A 22,118-nucleotide genomic window follows, 5' to 3' on the forward strand; every position below is an offset into this window, starting at 1 on the left:
ATTCCAAGTTAGCCCTTAGAATTTTAAAAGTTAAAATTCAAACCCTTATACTATTATTATAATTTTAATTATATAGATATGTATAAGATAAAGTCAATCTTACCGTTAGTAGGCCTCATTCACGAAGCCGGTCTATAAGGGGGGTATAAGGTTACTGCCTATAAAATGGCAGTTTAATGGGTGTCCACTCTCACCCACCGCTTCCTTGACTGGTGGAGGGTCGTTAGCCGAACAGGTAGGAAAGGACTATAATTCTCCCTTCATTAAAAGTATTAATGATAAATACTAAGTAACTAAACACTTGTACATTCCCAATCTTAGTTACTTAGGAAAATGTGAAAATGTGCTAACCCATAAAATTACACTTTGTACCTTACCAAGTCGTTAGTGGAGCGTGTGTGGTTAACCGACACACTAACATGGACTAGTAAGAGTGGCAAAGGGTAACTTAACTTTATTATAGATCGGTGGAGCGTGTGTGGTTAACCGGCACATCGATTAGGTAATATTGTTGAGGGTACCAAGTCAACTTGTATGGTTATTCACACCTTGTTTGTGATCCTCGGCATCCCAGTCACAAACTTGAGAGAGCACAATCGAGATTCAAACATGCGATTGAAAGTTCAATGTATCTCAAAAGATCTAGGAGTTTCAAATCCAATTAAAACTTAATTATATTTCGTTTTTCATGGTGGAAATTGGTAAATCGTCATTTACCTACCTTTAACTATTTTATAATTTGGATTACGGCATCCCTCTTCCAATTATAAATAGGTTGTTGGATCCTAGCCTTAATATTTCATATTGGGTGTTATATTAAGGACTTTAAATCAACTCTCTTGAATATCTCCCAAAAAAATGATCTTCCCAAATCTCTTGAAACAAGCTTTCCTAAATGAAGATGATGTCCCATGGAAATCATACTTCTTTCACCTCCTCCAATTATTCTCCCTAACCCACAAGTTCCTGAAAAGTTTAAGGTCACTCAAGCCCTATTGGCAAGCAAAGGTCTATATGTGATCACATCTTGGAGATGTAGTCAGATATTGACAAGCCGGGAGAGTTGGGTGTCAAAGTCTTGAGAAAGTTGGTGACTCAACTATTTTCTAAGTCACATAGTGAGTTCCTTTGGGACTCCTATGAAACAGACTATGACAAGACCCTTAATGATCTTATCTAATTGCTAAGATCAACTTCCTAAAACTTTATGGACATTGACAATGATGACATTGGATATCCAGTAAAGCTCTCTCTTCCCAATGGAAAGGGATCGGCCATAGTCAACTCGGTTGACCAAATGGTAAAGAGAACGGCTAAGTCTGAGATAGTCCCATTATCAAGGGTCTATTGCCAAAGAAAGGGGCATTGGTTGCGAAGCTGCCAAATTTACCTAAGGATATTAAAGTCAATAAGTTTGACTCTACTTCGGGTAAAGTCCACTATCTAACTCTGCTAAGTTTCTATTCTGAGATTCTTGATACATGATGTGACTGGGTCACATGTTGATGTTTTAAGAATCAAAGAAAAAGTGAAGAAACTTAAAGAAAGAATATGCTGAATCTGATGGCATAGATGGATTTCTATCGCATAGTTTGAAGATCAGATTCTTGAGCTACTTCTTAGGAGTTATGATATTTTGCTTAGGAATAGATAACAACAAGTTTTCATATGGATTGTAAGGATGAGTTTTTCCGCAAAGTTTTAAAATAAAAGGTAAATCTTTTGATTTTATTTATTTTAAAATATCCTTACAATGGCATTTGTGAAAAACTGTGTTGCTTATAAGATTCCATTAAGAGCAAGAGTGGAAATATAAATTTGATTCTTTCATTTGTGGTAGTGTCTAAATTTACCAAATAAGAAAATATTCTCATCACCCAAGTTTCAATTGGACCGAAACTTGGAATCATGCAATTTGTAGAGCATGATGAATGAGAACCTTCAAGCATTGGAAAAATTAAGACTAACTACTTGTTCACATGGATGTGTAAGTCAAGTAACGGACTAAGGGATCGAGTACACATTCTTGTGCACTGATTAAGTCCACCACAAAAGATCGATAAGACTATTCGTCATGATTTACTAAAGTTTAGTAAATATGGTTATACTTACAGGCTTAAGTATAATTCTGAAGCATTGGAAAAAATTTCAGTGTATGGCGGAACGAATGAGAAGAATCAAATTAGGCAGAAGGATAAAAGTTTCTCAAATCTGAAAAGATGGTAGAGTACTTGAGTATCATGTTATATAATCATCTTAATGATTAAGAGACCTTATCACAATTCATCCTCTAAGTGCATTCTGGTAGCTAAGAAGAGGAGTTATGAATTGTTGAAGTGGTTAAATCAAGAAGATGAGTCATATTTCATTCCAAAACAATTCTTAGAGTCATACTCCAAGATTGTAACTTGAGTGACATGTCTTAAAGAAGGTTTAAAAACACTTGTCAAATGTAAGAGTAGAAGGTTTCTACTCTTGTACATTTGAAATTGGTAAGTTGTGACGTTTTTGGATAAAACAAAGACCAACTAAGGCCAATTGTGTGAAGTGTTTGTCTTGATTAGAATCCACACTATCTCTTGAATATTTGACAGGAGAGGCTTATATGTCAAGAGGACAGTGGGAGTCTTAAAAGGTCTTGAAAGTCTCAAGAACTAATCAAGAGTAAAACCTAAAGTTCTTCACTAGCACACGACTTGAGGTTTATAACCTATCGTGTTGACTATTTCTGTGTCCATTCCAATTATAGTTGGCTTTGCATATGAGTTCTTAGAGTTCTCAATTGGTTGCACAGCAACTTGGAAGCAATGGCAGGCCCTTGAGCCGCCAAATGACAAGAATTTAAGATTGCACAAGTTTAATCCATATAAGTTTGAATTTGTCATTATCCTTGCCTTGTGACTATGGTTTTGACAATTCACATGGATAAGAACACATACACCATTAAATCTAAGTGTCATAAGGTTTCTCTCCGATTCATGAAAATGATGGTGAGGAAACACTTTCACTAAGTAGATTTTAGCTAGATAGTAATTGTGATATTTGCATTCTCAAAGTCGTTAGTGGAGCGTGTGTGGTTAACCAGCACACTAACATGGACTTGTGAGAAGTGGTAAAGGTCTAAACAATCGAGACTATGATTACGACATCCCTTTTCATAGTTCTTAAAATTGTTTAGACACACCTGTGAGCTATCTAAGATAAGGTGTATGATATTGATAAAGTTTTATCAAAGCAATCTAGTATCAGAAATCTGAACTTTGGTAAGAAAGTCAATAAAGTATTGATTTCTAGAAGTCCAGCTGATTTCTGATTACATGTCAAAGCTAGTGGGAGCATGAGTGTTATGCTAATAATCATCATGTTAGTGGGAGCATGATAATTATGATAAAGATTGCAAGTTAGCAATGTTAATTATAGAAAACAAAAGTTTCAATTCGTGAGGCTGCAGGGGTTGAAAAAGTTGTTTTGCTATAATTAAGGGAGAGAAAATTATACTTCATTTCAATTCTAAAAGCTTAGATTGAGATTTTAATCGTATTTAGTCAAGGATATATATATGAATTTCATGTTGGAATGGCTCAACACAAGGAAATTCTATATATGGGTCCATTATTTGCGTTCTAAAATTCGATTATGATTACGGCATCCCTTTTCATAATCTGAATTATGAGAACTTGGCAAATAGAAATGGAAATGTTATAGCAAAAGACTGGTTTAGTCTTTATGTGAGACATCATGACTCGTGTCCCATATGCTTCGGATATAGGATCGATTTCATGTGCTATATTCATCCTTTCTAAAATTTTCCAAATGACTGGGGCATTAAGAAGGGAAAAGGTCTAGAACTGGATATGACTAAAAGGATTAAGCAATTGTCGAGGACAATCTAAGGTTTACCAAAGATTGGTTGTTCAAGGACAGTTGGAAGTATAGTGTTAATTCTGGAAGGACCATATTGACATAATCTGTAAGGAGGCAACTCTTGTTCAGAAGTGATAGTCAAAATGGAATATGAAAATGTTTCAAAGTTGGAAATTATTCAATCTGTGTAAGATTAGGAAACTTAATGCAAGAAGGATGTTTCCAAGGAGCTGATCTCCTTTGGAATGCTCTGTAATGGTTGTTGTCAAGTCTTTCTGACTCTGTGCATAATCATTACAGGAGGATCAATGCATATAAGTTTAGAATCTAACAGATTTCAGTAAATGGCATGAATTTGGAATTCTTGCATTTGCAGTAAGGATTTGGGACTGTGAAAGAGGATCATTGGAGTTATGTTCAATTGATCTAATTCACAAAGTGAAGATCATAGACAAACATAGTATGCATACTTGGTGTATGGCATGACTAGTGTTTAGAAAACATAGTGTACATGCTTGGAGCATGGGACAACTATTGTTTTAAATTCAAGAATAAAGTTGATAGCTGAAACAGTATACAATGAATAATGTGTAATCATATGGTGATAAATAAAAGGTGTTTTATTTATGTTCATAGGTTTTGATACCATATTAGATTCTATTATTATTGTGTTTCATTTTGCATGTTTTGACTTCCAGAATAACTAGGTCGTTCTTCCTGATTGACTAAGTTATTCAAACTATCCATAGTCGGTCATATGTTGGAAGTAGATATGAATCAAGACTGTCATGGGTTGGCTTGTAGAGGTCTAAGATGTTGGACAAGGGGTTACAACACTCATGAGTGCTCATAAGTTCTGAGTATTGGATTCAACCCGCGCTCATTGGAATCACTTCATGGATTTTATCACGAGTGATCATGAGACGATAATATCTTATATTCTTCAAACCTAGAGATATGAGTTGTTACTATGAGTTGGTTGTACATTGATTGCACGAAAACGCATTCGGTAACTCGGTGTTATAAAACGTGCCTTTGTGTATGATTCAACAAGTAGTAGAACAAGCCATATGAGTCGAAGTTTATCCATTCCTTTTACCTTCGGGATAAAAGCGATATCTGTGGGCCCCTCGATGATTTGATGATGACAAATGGAAGTGCTCGGCCGAGCCAGGACTGATTTGATTTGTTCAATTAGTCAGTCGTCATAAATCGAAAATCGGGAAACAACAAATGGACAGAGAGAATGATTATAATCCATGTCTCAGTCCATATGATATCTAGAATGGAGGAATATATGATCCCTTATCTAATGGACAAGTCATTGACAAAGGTCAGAGTTCATCTACAAGGTCATAGTTCGACAGCGGCTTTTGAGAGCTACGATTGCCAGTTGGTTCCTGAAGTCATACGCAATAATAGTTTTAGACTTATCCAAGTGGGAGACTGTTGGATTAGTGTCTAAGTCCATAACTATAATTGGTATGTACTTGACCCGACTCGGCATGGTCCATTTGAGTTGCATGGCATCGGAACATTTGGATAGACCGTTTATGAGGAAAAGACATTTTGTGACATATTAATATATTATAAGTTCTAATATATTAATATGAAATCATGTTATTTAATTAGTATTGATCAAGAATTAATTTGGACTTAATTTAGTGATCAAAAAGAGACTAATTAAATATATGGGGATTGATTGTGTAAATCATTCATTCTTATATATGTGGGCTTATGATCCAAGATTCCTTTATGTTGGGTTTAACCCATGTGGTGATCCATGGATACTCCATGGAGGTTAAAACCCATGGAGCATAAGGAATGGGTAAAGTCATGAGTTACATGGTGTAACCCTAATAGCCACACTATATAAGAACCCCTTTAGTTCAAGAAATTGGCACTAGTGATACATATTTTGAGGGCTAGCCGATTTGAACATGTATGTCTTCTTCTCATGGTTATTCCAAGAGTTCATGATGTTGTGTGAACCATTTGAGGTGTCACACTTGGGGCACTAGGCTCTCAAGCTTCATGGAGTCAAGCAACAACAACAAGGTATGTATTCTATCTATTTTAGTATCCTAGTATCAATGTTTTGGTATGCTAGTTAGGATAATACCTTGGATAATCATATTTGCATGTATAATAGAGAAAACATAGATCCAAGGTATTTAGGGTTGCATGTACACTTAGGAGTGTTAGAATGCTCAAAACCCATCAGGTTCACCACCATGTTCAGAGACGAGCATGTTCCCCCAGTGGAGAGGGAACGGTTGGTTCAGGAGTTCTTGACCCTCAAGCAGGGTACTGATTCTGTTACTGTGGTTACCAGGAAGTTTCATAAGAGGGCGATGTTCTACCCTGAGCAGGTGTCTACTGAGCAGGCACGCATGAGCCGGTATTTGGGCATTTTGAGGAGGGATATTCGGGAGTTCGTGTCGAACTCGACTTACCAGACATTTGCTGAGCTCCAGGCAAATGCCCGGAAGAGGGAGATTGAGTTGGAGACTCAGGCCAGGGAGGAGGCCGAGTCTCAGGGGATGGATCGGCGGCCGGCACAGTCTCAGCCAGCAGCCAAGCGGGCAAAGCCCGCCGATTCTAGATCTGGAGGCCAGAAGGGTTGCACTTGCGGAAAGTGCGGCAAGGGACATGACGGGGTTTGTCGATCGGGTGCTTGCTACAAATGTGGCAAGGAGGGGCATATAGCCAATGATTGCCCTAAGGGGTTCATGGTTTGTTTCCATTGCAACCATACGAGCCATCGGAAGGCCGAGTGTCCGCAGCTGCGGGGGACAGCACAGGGAGCACCGCAGGGATCTGCCCCTGCCGCCGTGCGAGCTACTGAGGTTCGGTCGGTGAAGGCTATGTGTATAAATATGTTATCTGTTTACATGAGATGTTTTTTGAATGAAAGATCTATACCTCTTTCTTTCAGATCTGAAACTTTTTCCTTCAGATCTACACTTTCTCATCTCAGATCTAAACTTCTTCTTCATATCTAAACTGTATACCTTGAGATCTATGTTGGATGAACGATCTGAACTTCTTTCCTTCAGATATGAACTTTTTCTTCAAATCTAGACCGTATAGATATTTTATGCTTTGAAAGTCATGCTGGATGAAAGATGTAAACATTATTTTTCATATCTAGATTGTGTAAATATTTTATACTTTGAAAGTATGTTGGATGAAAGATGTAAGCTTTGTTTTACAGATCTGGACCATGTATGTATTTTGTATCTACAAATATGTTGGGTAGAACAATGGGTAGATGAAATAGATGATGTGTGTTAAAATGATGAGAGGCCTCGATATTTACGATGTTTAAGATGATCCAGTCGTCTAGCGGAGTATAGATGACGACCACAAACTTTTCTAAGCAGTCCAGTGGAATGCTAGCAGGCTCGCAACCTGTAGGTGTTTTTGAAGATGTACTCCATCCCCTCCCCCCATGGTTGCCTTACGGACACATATAGTTGAGGAATCCCCTTAGCAGTAGTGCCCATCCCGATGAAATTCCTTAGAATAGGTCCCTTATAATAGATGCTTCAGGGATGTGAAGTGAGGATAACGGGAACGGGTAATCGGGTTAGTAATTTGATGAAAATAAATAATGAACTTGTTATTGTGGGTTGAAAACCCTATATGCTCACCAGGCTCCCCAGCCTGACCCACTTAGTTTCTTGTATTACATGTAGTGGCAAAAGCCTAGTTGGATGACTTGACAAGAGATTATGGAATTGAGGCCAGATTATGTTTTGTGGCCTAAGATGTTTAATTCTTTTTGGTTTATGCTTATGGTCTGTATCAATGATTGACATCCCAAGTTTTTTTTAATGTAATGAAAATACATTTCTTTAGGAAATGTTTTGATAAATTTATATCATATTTTGTTTTGGGAACAAATTCCGCAATACTTTTCTTAAGAAGTTACTCTGATTTTTATTAAAAAGCATAAACAAAATCGGTATTTTCTGGCCGTAAAAATGGGGATGTCACATACTGGGCTGCTTAAGGCATAAGTAGTCACATTAGGGTTTTACCTGAAACCCTACCAGCTCAGCTATATAAGGAACCCCCTGGATCCCTGAAATCCGCCAGTTGTTCCCTAGAGAATAATCTAGCCGATTTTAGAGCCTCTTCCTTCCTCCAATTGCTACTTGGTGTTTGTGACTCATTAGAGGTGCAACACTTGAGGCACTAAGTTCTTGAAGGTCAAGATCTACAAGCTACAAGAAAAGGTATTCATCTAACTTTGTTTTATGTTATAAATCTCGAAAATTGTATGCTAGTTAGGGTTCATGCTTTGGATGTTTAATATTGCATGTATAATTTGAGAAAAACCTAGATCCAAAGCATTAGGGTTGCATGTACACGATAGGAATGTTGTAGTGCTAAAAACCCAACAAGAACAACTTAGAAGCTTAGAAAAACCTTGGATCTGGAAGTTTTGCACCATCATACATCTCTAGAAGGTATAAAGTTCATACCTTGAGGCTTATTTGATTAGATCTATCTTGTATGATGTTATTACGAGCTTTTGTCTCCATCAATGATGCTCTTGAGTATGACATGTTCTAGACCCAAATAGATTGTCCTTCCAGACGTTTTGGAGTTTCTAAGGTCATAAAAATGCAATCTTGATTATTAGTTTCCCTCTATGCATGAGTTTCAGTGTCTTAATGAGTTAAGGAGTTAGGGTTTTTGTTGTTGGGCACTTAATAACCATGCAAGACCATAAAGTTGGAAACTTTATGGTTAAGGACGTTAGTTTAGGATTAGATCTGGAATTTGGAGAAAAGAGCTTAAGGATTAAGCTCTTAATAAGAAGGAATCTGGGTGAGTCGCGTACGCTGCGTGTAACCCAGGTACGCCGCGCGTACAAGGTCAACCAGCCCGTGTTTTGGTCAATGCTCGTGTACGCCAAGCGTACAAGCTGAGTATGATGGGCCTATGCCACCAAAATATAAAACTAGGGTGACAAAACTCTAAAATCAATTCACTATCCATAAGAACTTTGTTTTTAATATATATTATAACTATATTGATTTAATTAAAGAGAAAATGACAATAATAGTTTTTTTTCCAAAGGTTTCCATAAAATAGCCAAGAAAAAATACCCAAAATAATCACAATTTTTGACTTTTCGCATGTGGGCTACATGCGAAAATATATATTTTGCGTAGTTACCTGCAAAAAAAGTTTTCTTTCTTGCAAATTCAAACATTCATAACTTTTTTTATACGATTTTTTAAGCTGATTTTTTTATTGCTTTCTTCATAACAAGAGCTCAATGGACATATTACACTCAAAATTTAGATGTCAAAGAAGTCATATGTTCTTTAGCTCTCTAAAATAGGCTAGTTGGTGAAAAATATGAAAAAAAAAATAAATTTGATCATTTATAAATTTTGTATACGAACTCCACTTGAGTTGTATTTTATTATGTCTTTTGTAACAAGAGATTTCCATGAACATATTATACTCATAATTTGGTTGTTGGGAATAATACATATGTAATTTCAAAGTAGGCTATTCGGTGAAAATTATGAAAAAAAAACTCCATAGTTTTCGCATATAAACTTCATAACTATTAGGGCTGTGCATGAGTCGGTTTTGGACCCAAACCCAACTCAACCCATAAATGGTTAGTTTCTGGTTTTCAGAACCTAGTAGGATGGTTTCTGGGGTTCTGAGGTCGGTTTTTCGGTTTCTTGGGTTCAACCCATACACTTACGGGTTCTGGGTTTTAAACCCATGGGTTTTGGGTTTTAACCCATGTTCCATAAATGAAGCAACAAGTTAAATACTTTAAAAAAGACCAAATTTAAGTTAAATACTTTAAAAGACACGAGTCTTACAACAAATAATTTATTACAAGTTACAACCAAAGGCCAAAATAGTATATTACAACCAAAACACAATCAAGTATGGGTCGGTTTCTCGGGTTGGATGAGTCGTTTCTTGGGCGGTTTGTTGGTTTTAAGTATGGGTCGGTTTCTCGGGTTGGATGGGTCGGTTTCTGTGTAAAAACCGAAACCGAGCCTGATTTTTCGGTTTTAAAAAAATTCAAACTCTAACCGTCGGTTTTGCTTCGGTTTCGGTTTTCTCGGTTTCGGTTTCGTCGGTTTTAGTCGGTTTCTCAGTTTCTTGGTTTGGGTTTGCTCACCCCTAATAACTATCATCATACCATTTGAGGTATCTCAATCACAAAAGGTACCCTACAATTTACAAAAGTCTAAAAAAACATTTTGCTTTCGTGTACAAACCGAATAATAATCATCATATACCATTTGGGGTTCTTCCAATCACAATGGTAACTTACAAAGAGCTGAAGAAAAAAAATTACAGGTCATCTACATTTTTGCAAATGGTGGTCTATGAAAATTAAATTTGATATTTTTTATTTTTTGTGACTATTTTGTTGTAAGAACTTGGAAAAAATGGTTATTATGGTCATTTTTCTCTTAGAAGATAAAAATGATATAACATAAATAAATTAAAAAATAAAAACTATAAAAAAATATATGTATATAATTAAAAGATAAAAAGTGAGATTATGTAACGAACAGTATTTGATATTTGGTAAAATTTTGAACTACCATTGAAATGCGGTCAAGGTATTGTTTCCGTTTTTTCCTTTTGAGCAGGAACCTTTGAATCTATAAGTCAAACATCGAGGTACACGCTATTAATGCATCGTCCTTCGATGTAGATACAAGTAATTACAGCCTCCTCCGACGCTTAAAATAGGCGCGCATTCAGAAAACAAAAATAATATCGAAGTTACTTTTACGGTTGGGGTTTTCTTTCAGAGAAGTGACCATTTGAGTGGAAATGGAAGATGACACGGGAGAGCGATCAAGCTTCGTGATTGGACTCATAGAGAATCGAGCGAAGGAGGTATCGCTGCTTAGCTCTCATTCCCTATATATGTGTTTTGTGTCTGTGAATCTGTATATATAGATATTTGTATGTATACGTACTTGGTTCTGCATTGGGATTAGGGCATGATATATGATGAAGTTATCGTTATTCGTTAATTGTCACTCAATTCCTAAAACATATCGCTGGGTGTTAAGAGCAATTATTATTCTTTTCTTGTTCATTCCTATTTTTTTCATTGTAGGACGAATTCGTGCTTGCTTCTTAGATCAACATTGCAACTGAAAAAAAATGATTATTGTTGTTTCAATTGTAAGAGATGAAGATTTTTTTCCTTTTACTTTTGCATTTGGTGTAGGCCTCATTTAGAGGCAATTGTGGTTTTTGGATTAAGAATTGAAAGGGTGGAGGGAAGGAGATACAATGATCGGCTTATTTAAGTTACTTAAAAGACTTCAGAATGTGTGAAGGATAGATTCCAAATCCAATCTCTCTCCTGACTCGGATGATCATAGTTTTCGTTACCTGATTCATATAAACAAACCTGTTACAAACATGGACGTTTGGGGATTTAGATGGATCAAGACATGAAAGACACATATTTTCTGCGTGGCCATGCAGTTTTTGCTCATATACTGTTGGAAATCTTGTATTTTATTACTGATAATACACCTTGGAACCATCCTTTTCAGAATTCTGTGATCTGCTATGAGATTCGGATTTAGGTAGCTGATCTGATGATGATTGTTTGCCTTTTGTTATTCCAAATCCTAACTGGAGGTATCCATCTTATCATCAGGTTGGAGTGGCTGCTTTTGACTTGAGGTCGGCTTCACTTCACCTTTCTGAATACATTGAAACTAGCAGCTCATATCAAAACACGAAGACACTGCTGCATTTCTATGATCCAATGGCAATTATTGTCCCCCCTAACAAGCTAGCACCTGATGGCATGGTTGGGGTATCAGAATTAGTTGATAAATTCTATTCCTCAATTCGAAAGGTAGTATCTTCTACTCTATTTCTGATTTATAGTTAGACTCTAAGTATGGGCTAACATTTGCAGGTCACTATGGTTCGTGGTTGCTTTGATGATACAAAGGTATTCAGTTGTTTCTCATTCATTAATACGAGTAGTTTGAAATATGCTATAATGGGTATTTTTGAAGGGAGCTGTGCTGGTAAAAAGTTTAGCTGCTAAAGAACCTTCTGCACTTGGTCTGGATACTTATTACAAGCAATATTATCTCTGCTTGGCTGCTGCTGCAGCAACTATCAAGTGGTACCATTTGTTTATTGAAATTTAATTACATTTATCTGATACATGATTCATTCTTTTTTGGTGACAAGAGATGGGATTCTAATCCTCCAAAATATTTGAGATGCTACCAAATAAGAATTTGTTAACTGCTTTGTCAAACACAGGATTGAAGCAGAGAAAGGAATCATCATTACAAATCATTCATTGTTAGTAAGTCTCTATTTCTTCTCACATCTACTTTTAACAGAGGAAGCTGTTCTGTTGTGAGCTAGTTCCTATTTACCTTCCAGTATTTGTCTCGACTTATTACAGGTCAAAACTCTTCCACTGATTCTTCTTTCCTTCCATTTTTTTTTCACCTCTCAGGTGACTTTCAACGGATCATTTGATCATATGAATATTGATGCAACGAGGTAGGTTTTTTTAACCTTTTAGAGTATGTTATAAATCATCCTGATGGGATGATTATGGAAGTAGAATGAGGTTATTATTTGTTATAACTAAGTATCTGCTTGATAGTGTACATAACCTGGAGATTATAGAGCCACTGCATTCTACACTTTTGGGCACAAGCAACAAAAAGAGAAGTTTATTCCAGACTCTCAAGTCGACAAGAACTGCTGGAGGGTATGCCATTGCCATTGCCATTGCCATTGATGGCGGCATATTACTGGAAGATAATTGTGTTTATTTTGTTGTGGTTGTTGCAGGACTAGACTTCTTCGTGCCAATCTGTTGCAACCTTTGAAAGATATAGAAACCATCAAAGCTCGACTTGATTGCCTGGTGAGTGAGTGATTCTTTTTGACAATAAATGTATGCATTATCTGCAGTTAGGTTTCAGAAGATGATTTATTAACTAAATAAATGATGCAGGATGAATTAATGAGTAATGAAGAGCTGTTTTTTGGGCTGTCACAGGCTCTTCAAAAGTTTCCAAAAGAAACTGGTTAGTCTGTGGTGATTGATTATTAGTTACCATGATGTATGTACTTATGTTTTGATTCAGACAGGGTCCTCTGTAACTTCTGCTTCAAGAGGAAGAAAGTTACTAATGAGGTCTTGGGGGGCATTGACAATGCTAGAAAGAGCCAGGTTGTAATAGGAAACATTATTATTCTGAAAACGGCTCTGGATGCCTTGCCATTTCTCTCCAAGGTATATATATATATATATATATATATATATATATATATATATATATATATATATAACTAACTTGTATGCTCAAACTCGAAAACATTTGAGGAATTTAAAGTTGTAACTGGTGTTAGGTACTGAAAGATGCAAACAGCTTTCTTCTTGCAAATATATACAAATCTGTTTGTGCAAACGAGAAATATGCTTGTATGAGGAAAAGGTAACATCATGCTTTGTTTTACACAAACATCATCATAAATCATAAATCATAAATTGATAAGTAGTAGTAAAATACGTCAGGATCGGGGAGGTGATTGATGAGGATGTAGTTCATGCAAGAGTTCCTTTTGTTGCGCGGACACAGCAGTGTTTTGCTGTGAAGGCTGGGATCGACGGATTTCTTGATATTGCACGAAGATCCTTCTGTGACACCAGCCAAGGTAGGTACCAGTACCTTATACTCATATTGCTCTCGTCTTTAATCACTAAGTAATAAAATCATAATCTTTATAGCTATACACAACCTTGCAAATAAGTATCGTGAAGATTATAAGCTTCCGAATTTGAAAATCCCATTCAACAATAGGCATGGCTTTTACTTCAATATTCCTCTCAAGGACATACAGACACAGGGAAAGCTTCCCACCAAGTTCATTCAGGTACCAAGCAAAGGAGATACTTGTGCATACTTCAATACCATTAACCATTTGTTCTCCTCTGATTTTTAGGTTGCCAAGCATGGGAACAGTATACATTGCTCAACTCTGGATCTTGCTTCTGTGAGTATATTTTTGGTAAACAGTCTTATTTATTTACTGCTAAATAATTGTCATTAATGAAATGGGTAATGGGTTGGTTAGTTAAATGCAAGAAACAAGTCTGCAGCGAAAGAATGTTATCTGCATACACAAGTTTGCTTGGAAGGTGAGTGTATCGTATTGTGTATAGTTTGAGATTTTTGGTTTGATGTTGAATACTTGATTAGCATTAAAGCATATAAGCATAAGCCTTAGCAGCACTAATGGATGCAATTCGGGAGGATGTGTCGGTGCTGACCTTGCTTGCTGAGATCCTGTGCCTATTGGATATGATTGTTAATTCATTTGCTCACATGATTTCAACCAAGCCTGTAGATCGATACACCAGGCCTCATTTCACTGGTAATTATTTGTGTATATTTTTTTGTTATTGGAATGGAAGAATGACTGTTGTTAATATGTTTTTTTTTTTTTTTTTACTGATAGAAAATGGACCGCTGGCAATTGATGCTGGAAGACACCCTATACTAGAAAGCGTGCACACTGATTTTGTTGTACGTTCTCATTAATTGCTGCTTTATTTCTGACTCTCTCTCTCTCTCTCTCATTTGCAATTTGCAATTTGCATTTCAGCCCAACAACATCTTTCTTTCAGAGGCTTCAAACATGGTGATTTTGATGGGGCCCAACATGTAATGATTTATTTGTCGTCAACTACAACTGTCATAACTGATAATAATATTAATAGTAGATGTTTGCTGTTTGTTGTTTTGGTTCAGGAGTGGAAAAAGTACATACCTTCAGCAAATATGTCTGATTGTGATCCTTGCTCAAATTGGTTGTTACATTCCTGCCCGGTTTGCAACCCTAAGAGTGGTGGATCGTGTTTTTACAAGGATGGGCACACTCCATAATCTTGAATCAAATTCCAGTACGGTACGCCTTTCTTTTCTTTTCTTTTCTTTTCCTACTCATCACTTCACTTGACACAACTAAACTAACAAATCAAACAACCTACCTCTCAAATCCTAACATCTTCTAATCACCCACACACCTACCTTATAAATCTCTTTAGAAGCTGAGTTGTGTAGATGATTGAACAAGTTATGATTTTGCAGTTCATGACAGAGATGAAAGAGACAGCTTTTATCTTGCAGAATATCTCTGAAAGGTAACATATATATTACACAATTTACAATCAGGGCTTCGTTAATTTACTCCACAGATACATATATATATATATATATATATATATATATATATATATATATATATATATATATATATATATATATATATATATATTCGACAGGAGTCTTGTTGTGATGGATGAGCTTGGGAGGGCTACATCTTCCTCTGATGGTTTTGCAATTGCATGGAGCTGCTGTGAACAACTCTTATCACTCAAACCGTAATTTTATTTTTATTTCTATATCCCATATGCTATCATTATATGGTTTTTCGTTCACTTACTTGTTAATTGGGGGATGGGGTTTCAGTTACACAATATTTGCCACACACATGGAAAAGCTATCACAAGTAGCCAGCATATATCCAAATGTCAAGATTCTTCACTTCAATGTTGAAGTAAAAAACAATCGCTTGGATTTCAAGGTAAACTTCATGTATGTATTACCAACAGCAGCAGCAGATTAATATGTTGTTGATAATGATATGATATGATATGAATTCCACTACAGTTTGAGCTGAAAGATGGGTGGCGCCATGTACCACATTATGGGCTTCTATTAGCAGGAGTAGCAGGGCTACCAACTTCAGTTATCGAGACTGCCAAAAATATCACTTCAAGGATTACAGAAAAGGTAATCAAACTCTTCCTCCCTTGGTTTCAACAAATGAAAGAGGAGGATTATATAATTAAGCTTAGTTTTGGAGGGTTAGGATGAAATAAAAAATAATTTGGAAGCATTTTTATTAGAAATGGTTATGATGAGATGTGTAATTTTGCTGACTTTTGGTTGGTTGGTTAGGAAGGGAAGAGAAAGCAGTTGAACTATGAGGCATATGAAGGTATTCAGATGGCATATACAGTGGCTCAGCGTCTAATATGCTTGAAATATTCCATCCAAGATGAGGATTCCATCCGACAAGCACTTGAACATCTTAAAACCACCAATTTACAGAATTTTAGAATAGATAGATAGATAGATATCTCATATCTTGTTGGTTTAATTTGGATATATGTATCAAGACCATCTCTATCCCTTTGATTTGTTATACATATTACATAACATAAATAATCTTACAAATACGGTACCATGCATGTATGTACTTTTCAGTTGTAAAAGCTCATAACCCATTCACTTTCTTCCTCCTTCATCCAATCAATGTAAATCTTTTCTAGCATCAAGCGATATTCTAATTCACGGAATCAACATCAAAGCATGTATGGCTATAATAACATCTTTCAGATCAGCAAGAAACCAAATTTAACTTCAATTATCTTTTCAACTCGCTCACACAGTGTATTTGTTTTGTTGCAAATATCAGAATTCAGAAGTCTGTATATAGCACGAGCACAAGATAAGCAAGAAAGGAAAAGACGAGTATCTGCATCAACAACCTTGGATTGTCCCTCAACCTCATGTTTGGAGATGTAACCACCCTGCATCCATTCCATAACTGTAAATAAGAGAAGATATGTGAAAGTTTAAAGGTAAAAGGTGATGACTTGACTCTTGAGTGGGTGGGTGGGCTATATATATTAACCTAGCAATGCTTTGAGAAAGGCGAGGGAAGGGCATACTCTGGATAAACACAATTCCTGGTCCTCTCATCATTGCTGTCACCATATTCTGATTCTCCCCCTGCTGCATGCATGCCCAACCATTTTACTTGTTAGAAACTAACAAAAAAACAAGCAACTGTTACTCTAATTTTTTAATTTTTTATTCTTTTTTAAATATATTACCCCAAACACCACCCTTCTCATTGGACCATTATATTTGATTTGTACATCCACCGTTGTTGACAGAGCAATAATGCTACAAATGTCCACTGAAAGTATCTCACCAACCTCAAGATTTTTCTGCACAACTACAAAACCACAAGGAACATAAACACATTCACAGGCCATATCAAGCAGAATGTAAGGCAACATGAATTAATATCATAATTACCAGATCCACCCCCAACCATGAATGCCAGGCCTTGCCCAGATACTTTTTGTCTCAACAATCTCTGTAAAGTAACACATTTTAAATTATATATATATATATATTATGGGAATGGGACAAAACCTGGAAAAAGAAAATGTCACCTCAACAACATTACGATTAGGTCCCCTCTGATCAAATGTGTTGCTACTGACTTTCACATCACCAATGGAGCAAAGAAATGCATCTGGCTACAGACAGATTCAGAAAATAACAAAAACTGAGACAATGATGATGATGAATGAATTAATATTTAATATCATACCTGGCATAGTATCTCACCACCGAATCTTGCCAAGTCAATCTACAGAGTTAAAAAGAAAGTATACAATACATCAGAATCAAGCATCAAATGTAGCAACTAACTAACACTGACAGATTGACTAACTGGGAGAATTCTTCCTAGAGAAGGTGCAGCCATGGCAACAAATCCATCGGTTGACCCACTGTTTACAAAGATTGTTTTAGTTGCATTCTTTCCAAAAACCCATTGCCACATTCCTGCTTCATTCTCTGGGGCATAAACATTTTCCATTTGAATGGAGCCAGACATATAGCACATGCAGCCTGTTGTAAATAACTCACTTACCATCAATAAATACTAATAAGCCTATTTCAGCACAACAAGCAAGCAAATACCTGGTTTTGCACTCACCTTGTCTTCTGGCTTCAACATAATCTGGCAAGAAAAATCAGGATGATGAACATGGAAGGAAGCAAAACTAACATTAATGAACATACCTGAACTATCTGAGCTTCACCACCCAAAATCTGAAAAGGCGTAACAGCATCGTCTGGACTCTATTATTGTACATTAACCCCAAATCCAATGACTAACAAAATATCACAAACAAATCCAATGAATACTAGCAATTCTAATAAACTGATTAACATATATAGAATCATAGATTTAAGTATAATAAGCTAATTAAAACAGTTACTCTACTTTTGCTTTAACTACAAATCACTCGTTTATGTTATAAAATGCTCAATGTTATACTCTACACAACATTTCACATTGATTAACCTAACCTTCACCTTAACTACCACATCATACACCATTTATCTAATCATCAATCCATACCAAAACTTTAAAACATAAAAACCCACAAAAACCTGTTTCTCAATGTAACCTTCAATTCGCGTCTGGTTAGAATAGTAATGTTGAATCAAAACACGTTCAGATACAATCACATTAACATACACACACAAAAAACCAATGTTTTAAAACCCGGGTTGACCCGGCCGGTTCAACCGGTTGGACCGTGACCCGGGGTAGAAGGCGAGTCAATTAAGAACGGTTTTTTGTAAAAATACGGACCAGATCGAACCGGCCGGGTTTCTCCTAAACCGCGGTTCGACCGCTTATGTTGAACCGGTTAAAACCGGATTGACCCGTTTTAATAAGGTTTGGATAGTTGGATACAAGTAGCGAACGCCAAAACAACGAGCCGTTTGCGGTTTCTTCAATGTTTAAACTTTGTGGACATCAAATTATTGATTTTATATGTTTATGCATTATGCAGGAAAGTAAAAAATATATAAAAATAGAAAAATACCATAAACCGGGTTGACCCGGCGGTTCAACCGGTTGAACCGGTTGACCCGTGAACCGGGCATCACACCGGGTCAACTAAAAACCAGGGTTTTAAAACATTGCAAAAAACCTACTGAAATTCTGATTTCCACACCTGATAAACGAAGGGTTGGAAAGGCGTTGAAAAGAACCGAGCCGCCATGAACAGACAGGCACCAAAATTCAAACACGGATCAAACAATAAGCGCTGAAATAATAATAATAAACATAAAAGATCAATCGAACGATTGAGTTCAGGTTTAAATTCCTAAATCACGAGTCCTTTCACTTCAAATTACCTGGGTCTAGAAGGGTTGATTTAGGCATTATTTTGTTGACGTGGATGGTAACATGTCAGCAGCTGGGTGACGCGGTATGATTATGATTATGATGACATGTCAGATTTTTAATGGAAATGTTTAGCGTTTAGCATGTCATCGGTTGGTCATCAACTAAAATGTATTTATCCATTAGGTTAGGTGTATTATATGGGCTAATTAAAAAAAATTAAATATAAAAGTTTAAATATTTAAGAACTTTGGATTTATAAAAAAATAAGAAAAATAATAAATTATTAAAATTAATTTTTTTATATTTTAAATTTAAATAAATAAACAAAATCTCTCTTCCTATCTCTAAGGCGTCACGTGTCCCTCCTGTAAGCTCCTTCAATCCACGTGTCAGTTTCACACATCTCCTCACAAAACTTTTCCCGCCCAATGCATTTTTAACGGAAATTAAAATACAATCACAATCAAATCAATTTAATTTAAAATCATAATCATAATAAACAATAGAATTATCAACTCCTACTAATTAGCAACTCAGTTACCATAATATACCAATCTTTTTGAATTTCTATATCTTTTACCCATTATATCTCCATTATAATAGGGATTATAATAGGAATGAAATAATGTTTGCTATATTATCATATTTATATAAATCGAAGATCTAAAAATCTTTCTGACCTTTGCATTTTTCAAATTTTGGTTCCTCTGTACGTCTTCTTCTCTGCAAACCCTGGTAAACCGTTCTCCTTTATACTTCTTATTCTGTTACACTAAGTATTGTTCTTCTCTTACAGTTCTTCTTCTCCACCTGTTATCCGTATATGTATCTGTATACGCCATATGTGTCTTGCTTGTTATGTGTGATTATCGATTTCTGTTCCTGTTCAGGATCAATTGCTTTTTTTTTTCCAAAAATAAAATGAACAACTCTATTTTGTAGCATCTTACATTCAAAGTCATCCGATTTAAAGCACTTTACTTTAACACTTACTATGTATGAGTGTGTGTTGTTGTCGATCTCTGTTATGTGTGTTTCTGTTCATCTGTCTGTGTTTTCATCCACCAAAAAAAACCTACACAAGGTAATTTCTATCATATTTATACTTTTCATCAAATTTATATAATTTTGTATGTTTTCAGTTAAATGGCTACAAGAAAAGACATTAAACTAAATAAGGCTGGTTAAGTAAATCTCTGCTGAAATGGCCTAATTTTAACATATTAAAAAAAAGTATGACAATTTTTGCCCTCAGATTGAAGTCGCCATATACACGTAACCCCTAAAGGCCTAATCATCATAAATTCTAGATGATGTAGATTACAATTATGTAAATGATGAATCTAATTCTCATAACTTGCCTTAGTAATCATCCCAAAAGAATATTTAGATCAGATTCAAGTTAATCTAAGGCACACCAGATTTTTTGATCAATGAAATTTTTTGAAGTTCCTTATTATTTATTCACATTTTTCAGAATTACTAACAAAAGATGACAAATTTTGACCTATATTGTCATATGCAGGACTCATAATATACGGATGATGTTAAATGTTATAGTGATTTCTCTTCATACTGCCATTTTTTGATTTGTCTAATGTTTTGGTTACAAATGCATCAAATATCCGGTTGCATTTGTAATTTGTATAAAAGTTGACAAATAATCATTTATGTCATGTTGTTCATTCCACATGGAGCATCATTATTTTATTTTATTTTTTATAATTTGTGTATTACAACCAAAAGAAAATGTACAATACGGAAAATCTGGGTAAAGGTCATTTTCGTCCTTTTATCTTAAATTTATTTTCTCTATTTATGAAGTGGCTTTATCCTCTTAGCTTAATGAATTAGACTAAACTAATATCTTTTTATGTTTGTGTTTCTCAACCTCAAGCATCATCATTTCTTGGAACTATCAACTAATCTATTTGGTTGTAAACAGTTTTTAGTCTGTAAAATATATTGCTTTCTCTTGCATTTAACCAAATAAGGGTAGGGGCAAATGTAACTGGAATCAAACTAGGAACGACATTTGTTTATGGCCAGAGGCATAATTGTCCATTATGTATATGGGCATTGTACTTGAAATTACATTCTACTAAAACACAATATTTTTTACAAATTTCATGTCAAATCTTAATAATATCATGTTTGGTTGAATGTTTTTCAAAATAGTCAATGTGGTCACTCAAATGCATATGTCTTTTTCAACCTGTGGTATAATAAGATAACAGAAATGGTTTCTGCGAACAGTGCAGGGGCATTTCTGTCAAAATCATTTTGTATTTTAAAAAAGCATAATAGGACAAATTGTTATTAATCAATTTCAATATTTTTCCTTCATACACTGCATTCTTATACACCCAAAATCTGAAATTTGTAAGTGGAATCTTAATCTTATATATGTACAATTACCACGTCAATCTAATTTGGAAGGTACCTGATTCAAACAAATACTCACACAGTATGAAAGTCATAATTTCAAGGAAATTGAAAGGTACCTGATTGTGTCTCCAGTCTTAAAGTATTTCGAGTTATTCCTTACAACCACTTCAGTTTTCACTAACATCTTCAAAGACAACATTTCTGCCAAAAATAATCAGGTAAAATTATCTTCCAACTAATGTATGTTCTGTTAAAAAAAAACTGAGATTAACAAGGATTTAGATAATTTCTTACCGAAAATTTCCCGTCTTCAACCCCCAATGTTTCGTTTCTTCATTCTCTGAGTTCTACATCGGATATTAATCAACATAAGTTTCTCTTCAGTTCAAAATTCTTCTATGGTTGTATATTCGTATCTGCCTTCATCGACAGCAATGGAGAAACTTCCATACCCTTTCTGAAATGAATACGGGGGAGATGTTCCAAGTGCTGGCGGAATAATTCTAGGTCTTCGTTTCTATTACAGCCAAAAGGGGTAGGGATGACTGATAAGTTTTCGGCGGGTATTTTGGTAAAAAAATATATATTTTTTTAAATAATAACATTATATACATAAAAACACTTATAAGAATTGTTCAAATAATTTTTTTTCTCATTTTTTTATTAAAAATATTTACATAATTTTCATTGGTATATATCCCCGATTAATATTACTTATTAAATTTATTTATGATCATTGCTCAACAATTATGTTATAATTTAAATAAAATTATTTT

General features: G+C 35.3%; 2 protein-coding genes across 20 annotated transcripts; one reads left to right on the top strand and one right to left on the bottom strand.

Annotated features, from left to right (window-relative positions):
- The first annotated feature begins 10,465 nt into the window (after positions 1-10,465).
- On the top strand, positions 10,466-16,199 carry MSH4 (MUTS-like protein 4). Of its 6 annotated transcripts, none has more exons than XM_079083760.1 (25): positions 10,466-10,487; positions 10,583-10,770; positions 11,552-11,755; positions 11,819-11,854; positions 11,922-12,034; positions 12,178-12,223; positions 12,380-12,426; positions 12,533-12,640; positions 12,724-12,799; positions 12,890-12,962; positions 13,023-13,171; positions 13,288-13,373; positions 13,454-13,593; positions 13,667-13,812; positions 13,882-13,932; positions 14,014-14,077; positions 14,161-14,313; positions 14,398-14,465; positions 14,545-14,603; positions 14,691-14,847; positions 15,030-15,082; positions 15,224-15,322; positions 15,411-15,525; positions 15,612-15,734; positions 15,903-16,199. In XM_079083760.1, the coding sequence occupies exons 2-25, from the start codon at positions 10,705-10,707 to the stop codon at positions 16,074-16,076; spliced, it is 2,406 nt and encodes an 801-aa protein (XP_078939886.1). In that variant the 5' UTR covers positions 10,466-10,487; positions 10,583-10,704; the 3' UTR covers positions 16,077-16,199. The 6 variants fall into 6 exon arrangements, with proteins under 6 accessions (XP_078939886.1, XP_078939890.1, XP_078939885.1 ...); XM_079083764.1 differs by lacking the exon at positions 10,466-10,487 and adding an exon at positions 10,997-11,477 and having other exon boundaries at positions 10,488-10,770; XM_079083759.1 differs by lacking the exon at positions 10,466-10,487 and having other exon boundaries at positions 10,488-10,770.
- Positions 16,200-16,344: 145 nt separating this feature from the next.
- LOC145165115 (uncharacterized) lies at positions 16,345-21,882 on the bottom strand. Of its 14 annotated transcripts, none has more exons than XM_079083769.1 (14): positions 21,637-21,881; positions 21,459-21,543; positions 19,948-20,029; positions 19,635-19,783; positions 18,779-19,115; positions 17,829-17,888; positions 17,727-17,766; positions 17,464-17,654; positions 17,353-17,391; positions 17,192-17,278; positions 17,052-17,112; positions 16,844-16,968; positions 16,642-16,742; positions 16,345-16,537 (listed from the first exon to the last, which is right to left on the bottom strand). In XM_079083769.1, the coding sequence occupies exons 5-14, from the start codon at positions 18,824-18,826 to the stop codon at positions 16,426-16,428; spliced, it is 864 nt and encodes a 287-aa protein (XP_078939895.1). In that variant the 5' UTR covers positions 18,827-19,115; positions 19,635-19,783; positions 19,948-20,029; positions 21,459-21,543; positions 21,637-21,881; the 3' UTR covers positions 16,345-16,425. The 14 variants fall into 14 exon arrangements, with proteins under 14 accessions (XP_078939895.1, XP_078939897.1, XP_078939894.1 ...); XM_079083771.1 differs by having other exon boundaries at positions 19,635-19,836; XM_079083768.1 differs by having other exon boundaries at positions 19,635-19,853.
- Positions 21,883-22,118: the final 236 nt, after the last annotated feature.

The sequence above is a fragment of the Lactuca virosa genome, chromosome 3, assembly GCF_052849685.1.
Source record: "Lactuca virosa cultivar CGN04683 chromosome 3, Lactuca_virosa_CGN04683_v6, whole genome shotgun sequence".
In the NCBI taxonomy this organism is placed as follows: Eukaryota; Viridiplantae; Streptophyta; class Magnoliopsida; order Asterales; family Asteraceae; genus Lactuca; species Lactuca virosa.

Excerpts from the sequence above, each read along its gene's own strand:
- LOC145165115 (XM_079083769.1), bottom strand. The coding sequence starts at position 18,826 with ATGGCGGCTCGGTTCTTTTCAACGCCTTTCCAACCCTTCGTTTATCAG. Across the intron at positions 17,767-17,828 it reads GTGAAGCTCAGATAGTTCAG|ATTATGTTGAAGCCAGAAGA; the intron begins GTATGTTCATTA and ends TTTTCTTGCCAG. Across the intron at positions 17,113-17,191 it reads CTAATCGTAATGTTGTTGAG|AGATTGTTGAGACAAAAAGT; the intron begins GTGACATTTTCT and ends GTTACTTTACAG.
- MSH4 (XM_079083760.1), top strand. The coding sequence starts at position 10,705 with ATGGAAGATGACACGGGAGAGCGATCAAGCTTCGTGATTGGACTCATA. Across the intron at positions 13,933-14,013 it reads CAACTCTGGATCTTGCTTCT|TTAAATGCAAGAAACAAGTC; the intron begins GTGAGTATATTT and ends TGGGTTGGTTAG. Across the intron at positions 15,735-15,902 it reads CTTCAAGGATTACAGAAAAG|GAAGGGAAGAGAAAGCAGTT; the intron begins GTAATCAAACTC and ends TTGGTTGGTTAG.